We start from the raw sequence: 8,473 nt of genomic DNA, 5'->3' as shown, positions 1-8,473 counted from the left end.
CCCGTCCCTGTCAGACTCTGCTGTCACTGAGCACATGGAAACAAGGAGCAAATTTGAAAACACTAACTTTGAAATAAACATATAGGCAAATTACTACAGGTACACAGACTTAGTTAATCTAGGATTGATGCATTTAATCTTTTTTGAAACTGCAAGTTTTAGCGCAGGTACTCCATAGCCACACCTTTAAACAGCACTTTAGTACCTACTATGCATGATATTAGTCCAAGGCCAAAATGCTCATGATTTACTATATATTTAATTGGGCTGGGCCCCAAAAGAGTCAGTGTTTCAAGCCATGGTGACACCACAGCTCAGCACTGTTCAGTATGTGTGTGTACTCCAGTTACCCACCACAGAGGATCCATTTGCTAATTAGCTCCCCACTCATGGCTGGAACTAGATGTTCTTGTCGTGAGTCCTGGGATCCATCAAAATTTATATGGAGATAAGGCACAGGGCAACCTGAGCCAGCTCCACTGTATGGAGGGCAGGGCTACACTAAACATATGTGACTGTCCAAGGAGGGAGGAGGAGGGGGACAGAAGGAATCTAGGTGATCTGTTTGGGGCCTAATTTTGTGATGTCTGCCAGAGACTTAAGGCTGGTAAAGAAACAGGAATTATTGGAAACGGGAAAGAAAGACACAGCTCAGCTGTGGGAGTTGAAATGTATTCAATTTATCACCATGACTTGAAAAAGAGTTGGCACTGTGGGGGACTGAGCACAATGGGCACTACCATGTATCTTATTCAGATGGGCTGCATTAACCTAACTTTCTGGTAGGTTCCTATAGGTATGTTTGCCCAATGTGTTTTATAGTTGTGCTCAGTGCTGGCTGCATTTAGTCAGCTTTATAATTGGTTTCCCTGACTGAGCACATGCTGCTTTGGCAGCAGTTTAATGATAGAAAACATAGTTAATGAGGTTTCCTTGGATGCAAATGTAAGACAAGGAGCTTTCCTTCACCCTGGCTGATTGGGGGAAGAATCCTTGCCTGATATGCAAGTAAATATGGTAATTTTCCAAGGATAGAATCTAATTATTAAAGGGTCATCTTTAATTTACCACCCCCGCCGCTACTGCTGCAGGGGGGCAGGCAGTGGGGGAACAGGTGATGTGGGGCTGTCAAGAAGCTTGCGCTCTGTTTGTGCCCCTTACCACCTCTGCCCTGCCCATTCCTCAACAACTTCAAGCCTCCTTCACCTCTGCTCCCCCTCCTGCCTCTCCCCCCAGCCTCTGCTCCTTGCTCCCCACTTTCCTCTTCATCCCCATCCTCCTCCCCCCAGGCTTGACTTCCCCCTCCCCTCACTTACCTTCCCTCCACACTGGCGGGCTCTATCCCTATTCTAGCCTGGGGCACAGGCTCAGTGCCCCAAGCTGCAGTGTAGACAGAGCCTGCAGCACAGAACACAGACAAGTGGGCAGGAGAGGGACAGGAAGGGGAGCAGAGACTACATAGGGGGGTTGGTGGGGCAGAGGCTGTAGCTGGGGAGATGGTGGAGTGCAGAGGCAGTGGGGTGTTGGGAGAAGGGGCAGGCAGCAGCAGCAGCTATGCCCCTGACCCTGGATAGAGCTGAAGACCTTGCCACAGCAGCTGCCTGTGTCACCACTGCCTTCATATGTGATTCTAAGATGAGGGATCTCCACACCCCCCACCCCATCAAATGGGTACCCCCAAGATTAAAATTGAATAAATGCAGTAGCATGGGTGACTGGTGCCTCCTGGGTCTGGGGGGGGCACCAGATTGCTGACCGGGGGGGGGGTGTCCCCCGGCAACTGACCACCGAGACAGCGATGAAACTGAAAGTGCTGCTGGAAGTGCACCCACTACATGTCCCAATGTACAGTAGTTTAGTTCTGGGTTTAGTACACCAACAATACTGCCTAGACATCAATGGGCTCAGGAACCAAAAACTGATTCTTGAAAAGATTAAAAAAAAAATGCATCCTTCTATGAGTTCCCATCAATATTAGAGAGAGTAGGCCCTAGCCTGGCATTTTAGAGAACTGCAGCTGCATTTTCCTGAGGAGGAACTTCTCACTCTCTTTAATGTTTTTAAGAAGGGTGCTTCTGACATCATGTACTTCATTATCTTCTCTCAAGGTGATGTGTTGTAATGACAGTAGGGAAATCTAGAAGAACAAATATAGCACACTTGTGTGTGGCAGGGATGATGTCGTCAGAAAACAAAGAACTGATTTCTGCCACATTTTAAAAACACATGGTTACTTGTACACTAAATTCCTCCCCATCTTTCACAGGAGGCCGGTCCTTACCCTAACCAGGCTGGCTTTCTGTGGTGCCACCATCCACAATTCTGAAGGCAACAGAAAGTCCTCTTAGCTAGACAGAGCATGACATGTTTAAATCAAGCCAAAAAATAAAAACCATAGGCAACATATTCATTTCAGAACTGGCTAGACTTTGCCCTGAGCTACGGATACTGGAAAAAAACAGATATTCTATTTATATAGATTTAGACCTTACAGAAGTCAGACAAAGTTAAGAAGAATGACTGACTTGTATAAAAATAGGCAAACCAAAACAAAGTTCTTCCTTTGACAGGCTAATAAGCAATTTTTTGTTTTTTTGTAACCTATCACCATTTTGCATTTACAAAATAAACTGAAATCTACATCACACATCACCTCAAAAATTCTGTGAAAATGAGAAATTGTAATTCACTGGTATGGGAAAATTTATGTATTGTCATCAAATACTGCTCTAACCATGTCAGGCACTAGTTTGCAGTACTGCTTAGCTAAGCAGCTGTTCACAATAGTTTGTTATTTAACACTACTAGAAAGAAGAACAGTGATACCACAACCAACACTGGGAGATATTATATCTACTAAACACAGATATATCTACTCTTTGGACTAATTTTGATAAATATCTGCCTCAGCTATAGCTAGTAGGAAATACTAAGTGCCTATGGCTGTGATATAGTTTTTTCAACCAACCAATGTCCCTTTTCTAAGGATCCCCAAAGGTGCCAAACCTGCACTAACCGTGAGGGGTTGCTCTGGAGCATGTTGACATACAACCCAATGAGTACATGTTCATCGGCCAGCCTGTCTGCAACATCGAGGCTGTACTGTAACCTGAAACAGGGTTGGGGAGAAAAGGGTGTGGTCCGGACAGACAGAGAGAAATAAACAGAGAAAGCAGGAGCAAGTAAGACCATGAAATGGGAATTTATGAATGAATAATAAGTGTTTTTAGAATTTTTTTTCAAAATGAGCGCTGATCATATTTTTATATTCTAATTGGTTGAAATGGTAGAATTCAACTCAAGTAAGGAGCCAGTTCTGCAAGAAGGGGAGACAGTATTAGAAAGGGCAGAGCACCTTCATCTTCTATTGAAGTTAATGAGAACTAAAGGCTCTTCACCACCGTGCAAAACCAAACAGAAGTGCTGATCAATAAAGAAACTTATTCTAATATAATACAGACTAAGACGTTATCTAACTTGATTGGGCATATATACACATGCGATTAACATTGAAATCACAAGTTAATATGTTTGGAAGTATCTGAGTGAGTCCTCAAGTATCTAGATACACACACACGCGCGCGCGCACACACACACACACGTGCGCACACACGCGCACACGCCCATACTTAGTTTAGCAAGTTAGTTTAGTTATTGTATTTTTTTGAGAAAAAAAGGGTCTGCAGACAATCAAGAGCAGAGGAAAGAACGCAGATTTTTTTAAAATTGTGTTAGCAGAAACTACCAACATAATCTCTCTGTAACTTACCCTTTGCCTTTCAAGAAAGCTGGAGCAGCCCTAGCCAGAAGTTTGTTCTGCTCTACTTCATTATTCTTGTAAGGAGAGCTAGTTAATAAGACAGGAAAGCTAAGAAAAGGGTAAACAGTGACAACTTCCATTTATTAAAGAACAGAGTTTGGTGGAATTCATTCTAAAGCTCTGGGGTGAACCAAAAACTTACGTACTCCTTAAAAGTTTTGAAAAAAGAATGCATAGGAAAGCCAAATTTGAGATATGGAACTTCAAATTCAAGGAATTTTGCTTGACCAGAAGATTCTTATGGTTCCTCTCTCTCTAAATGATAGCAACTTAGCTAGGGAGGAACCAAGTGAAACAAGTTGCTACTGAAAATGGCTGTTGGAGGTTTGTGTACTTTCACAGGAAGGTTTAGGTACCTAATGCTGACAGTTTGGCATGCTAAGCATTTTTTCTCAAGCTAGGAAAACTTTTCTAACTATAGCCGGCGTACTTCTGGGATGAGGGCCAACTCAAGTAACATGGGGTTTTTTTGGTTTTTGTTTTTGCAAGCGTGACCATTTCAATGACTCAAGGGACTTAAATCTGTTCCTCTATGGAGTAGCTCCAATTTTTTAAAATGTTATGTTATTTTTCTGCCATCAATAAAAGCATGATTGTTCTTCACTATATTCTATTCTGTCAGTTGCTCTTTCTTTTTTTAGATTTAACTATTCATAGTATCACATTAATATTGCTTTTCCTGATGCTGAAATACCCAATGGGGTGGTTGGGAATAAAATATTAGCTAAAAGCAAAGATAGTTAAATTTTGGTTTCTCTCGGGTACTATGGTTGGTTTTTTTTATAAAAGGTTATTTCATTTGCCTTTTATTTTTCCTTATTCCTTGTCTTTAATTATTCACCAAATTGGCTTTGTGGCTACTGACATGTCATTATCTAACAGAAGTGTAGGTGCACAAGAAGGAGCACTGACTGGATTCCTCAAAGTTGTACACAATTGTACTGCACCTGAGCAGACAGATTCTTATAAACTAGAGACCAAAAATATGAACTCTAGGACACTTAATCACTCCCTGAGATTGGGCACATACCACTGTACTTAGCAGCTGCCAGTAAGATGTTTAGGTTTTATTTACTGTTATTTGGGGGGTATTTGGTTAAACACATTGCACTGAAGGAAGGAGCTGCCTTAAGAACCATCATTTCATTGTTTTATTAGTCTGAAAGGCACTGAGATCAGGCCATTAGTGCATAGCAGGGAAAATGTTTGCTATTAACCTTAGCTTTCATACAGTTCCTATCATTGTGTTATTTATAAGATAGTACTAGACTTTTCACATGTATAGATAAATGTGTTGCATAAACTGGAAGGCTACAATTTTCATCACATTTTCTTGCTAGGTATGAAAAGAAAGATGCATTAAAAGGGTACACAGGGAAGCACGCTACACTAACTTAAAAGGAATAACATTCAATTGTTAAGGACAGCTAAACTCTCAGCTTGACCCAACAGTTCCTTCATCAGTCAGACTGGCAAATATGTAAATGTTTGCTTTAGCACTGCCCTTCATCCAAAGCTTTTTTCTACTATGTGACTTAGGTAACTAAGGTTCTAGTTTTGGCTCTCATTAAGTCAGTAGCAAAGTTCCCATTGACTTGTGTGAGGACAGAATTGCCTGCTAAAAGTAATTACTATGCATTGAGTCAGTTGTAAGAGCAGCATTATCGAAGAACTGCTCTTGGTCATTGCTATTTGCCAATGACTACGCAACAAGCAAGTGCTAATACTAATAGTTCAGAGTGTATCTATCCAGTACAAAGTAACTGGGTACAACAGGAGAGAACAACAACAACAAAAAATTCTCTACCAATGTCCTGTCATCTTTTAAATATTGTACTGGAATGTGAAGTGATTGATATTGCCAGAGAAGTCCCTGGTCCTCCTTTTTTAATCAATTTGGTGAGAATAAGTTTATACAAAGCAAGCCAAAAGGTTGCAAAAGTTGCCATGTTCTACTGGCAAACTTGCCCTGGGTAATGCTTTGAAATGAGTTCCTGGTTTGACTTCTCTTCAAAAGACAATGCTGACATAAAAGGGCACTTCTTAAAATCAAGTTAGTTAACATGATTTTAAATAACTTCTGAAGATGTTCTTCATCTCTAAGAGACTCTCAGCCCAGGGTGACTTTAAGCTGCCTGTAGGCTTTTTTGATTCTTGGCCTCTGGTATAACTTAGAAAGTTTGTAACGTGGGGAGGTGGGAGATATGTCTAACTTGTAGCAGTCCGTCCCTGGTTAACCATCTACCATAGTGGTGACCAAAATCTCTTCAGCACTACAAACGGCATCCCTATTCCCAACATGCCTCTATATCAGGGGTAGCAGGAGGAGTCCTGGATGACCCTCATGTTTAGTTCATCCTCCACATGAGATAATGAGGTCTAAAAGGGCACTACATCTATTCCAAAGACTTCTTAGGACCAAAATGTCAGCTCCAGCCCCCAGCTGTGAATGCTCACTGCTGGGTACACAACAGTTCATTTTACGAAGTGAGCATACATCTATTTGTAGACAAGGTTCTTTGGGTAAATGTGAAATCTTTTATTAGACCAACTAAATAGTTGGAAAAAATGTTCTTTGTAAGCTTTCAGGCACAAACACCCTTCTTCAAACTGTTTTGTGCCTGAAAGCTTGCAAAGAACAATTTTCCCAACTATTTAGTTAGACTAATAAAATATATCACATTTACCCAAAGAACCCTGTCTGCCTATGTCCTTAGACCAACACAGCTACAACCAACACAACACCCCCATACATTTATTTGGCATCTACAAAAGTGCTTTTGTGTATGGAAGCTAGGATCCATTTTCTCAGCTACATTATTCATGAGCCAGGTATATGATTTATAAACACAAACTGAGAGTCCCCTACTTTTGCAAATACAAAACTGGGAGACAGAGACCAACTTGAGGCTGTGGATGAATTTCAAGGAATATAAAAGTACAAAACTCTTTAATGGAACATATGATTCTAAATATTAGGCATTCTGAAAGTTCAGCCCTCTAAACATAATTGTTTGTACTTTTGAACATTATGGCACTATAAGTTACTGTAATTCCCATGAAGATCAGTGAAGAAACTCCACCAGTGAATGCTCCAGCCAATGACATATTTATACTTCCATTTAAATTTTAAAAGTAATTAAACATTTTTTTGAGTAAGAAACAATCTGTCACCTACACTGAATGGTGGTTACAGGTTGAAGCAGAAAAGAGGCAAACTAAGTGGGTAATAAATGTCAAGAACCGGGATGAAAAATGGAAGTCATTCAGTTATTAACTATTGTATTTACAATAAATTATCCCTCCCACACATATGCACTCCTGAGAATGACAGCATGCTGCAAATTGTTAAGTATATCCAAAAACACTACAAAACCAATTTTACTAAAAGAGGGAAATTATAGAAATCATAGAAATATAGGGCTGGAAGAGACCTCAGAAGGCTGTCTACTCCATTCCCTGCTCTGAGACAGGATCAAGTATACCTTGATCATCCCTTCTTTTTTTTCCACACTGTTCTTAAAAACCTCCAAAGATGTGGATTCAAAACTTTCTTATGAAGCTTGCTCCAGTGCCTAACTAGCCCTTTGATTAGCAAGGTTTTCTTAATATCCAACCTAAGCCTGCTTTCCCACAAATTAAGTTAATTTTTCTTGCCCTAGCCTCTGTGTACAAGAAGAATAAATGATCACTGTCTTTTTCATACCAATCATTTACATACTGGTTGCCCATTACCATATGCTTCCTAACTCTTCTCTTTTTTAGAAGAAATAAATCAGTTCTTTTACTTTTTCCTCAAAGGCCATGTATTTAAAAATGTTTTATTTCTGTCATAGTCCTCTACACTCTTTTCCAATTTGTTTCTACATCTTTCTTAAAGTGTGGTGCCCAAAACCAGACATAGTAGGCCTGTGTCAAGTGGCTAGTATTCGCTTTGGATTTGGATCCAGCCAATTCAGGGGACAGTGATTTGATTCGGTGATTCGAATCACTGTCCCAAATCAATTCAGCTGAATCTGACTAGGGGATTCAGCTGCTGAGGAATCTCCAAATCACAGTGGCCCATCCCCTGCCCTTAGCAATGGCTGCCCTGCCTGCCTCAGCTCCCGGCACTTTGAAAAAAAAAAGCCCCCACTCACCGACTGCTGCTGGGTGGGGGGGCGATTCCCACTGCCCCCCACTGTCCCACACTGCATGGGGGCTTTGCCATGAGTCCCCCGAGCCCCACCCACTCTCCCAGCCCCCTCATGGCAGCCCTGCCCACACCAGCTCCCAGCCCTTTAAGAAAAAAAAAAAACATAAAACCCCCAGACTCACCAGCTGCTGCCCAGTGGGGGGCAAGCCCTGCTGCCCCCTGCTGTGTGGGGGGCTCTGCATGAGCCCCCAAAAGCCCCGAGGCAGGAGATGGTGAGTTTGGGGGGGGGTTGGGTTTTTTTTTCCATAAAGGGCTGGAAGCTGGGGCAGATGGGGCAGCCATGGGGGGAGCTGGGAGAGTGGGGTGGGGATGTCAGGGGGCTCATGGCAGAGCCCCCCATGCAGTGGAGGGCAGTGAGGGGCAGCAGGGATTGCCCCCCCCCCAGGCAGCAGTTGGTGAGTGGAGGCTTTTTTTTAAAGCACCGGGAGCTGGGGCCGGGCGGGGCAGCCATGGGGAGG

General features: G+C 42.2%; 1 protein-coding gene across 8 annotated transcripts in view; it reads right to left on the bottom strand.

The window, feature by feature from the left end:
• Positions 1 to 8,473, bottom strand: part of DTNA (dystrobrevin alpha) — a 416,444-nt gene that overhangs the window by 75,733 nt on the left and 332,238 nt on the right. For 3 of the 8 annotated variants that reach the window (XM_019526848.1, XM_019526857.1, XM_019526899.1), the window contains 2 exons: positions 3,770 to 3,847; positions 3,017 to 3,109 (listed from right to left, as the gene is read on the bottom strand). The exons of 3 other annotated variants lie outside the window; for them this stretch is intronic. In XM_019526848.1, the coding sequence (XP_019382393.1) occupies positions 3,017 to 3,109; positions 3,770 to 3,847 (171 nt within the window). The remainder of the gene's footprint in view (positions 1 to 3,016; positions 3,110 to 3,769; positions 3,848 to 8,473) is intronic. 2 more of the 8 variants (XM_019526842.1, XM_019526877.1) reach the window with 1 other exon arrangement.

This window comes from Gavialis gangeticus, unplaced genomic scaffold, assembly GCF_001723915.1.
Source record: "Gavialis gangeticus isolate Ggan-Ray unplaced genomic scaffold, GavGan_comp1, whole genome shotgun sequence".
Classification (NCBI taxonomy): Eukaryota; Metazoa; Chordata; order Crocodylia; family Gavialidae; genus Gavialis; species Gavialis gangeticus.
The sequence above is the reverse complement of the archived record's forward strand: the minus strand, read 5'-3'. Positions and strand labels throughout refer to the sequence as shown.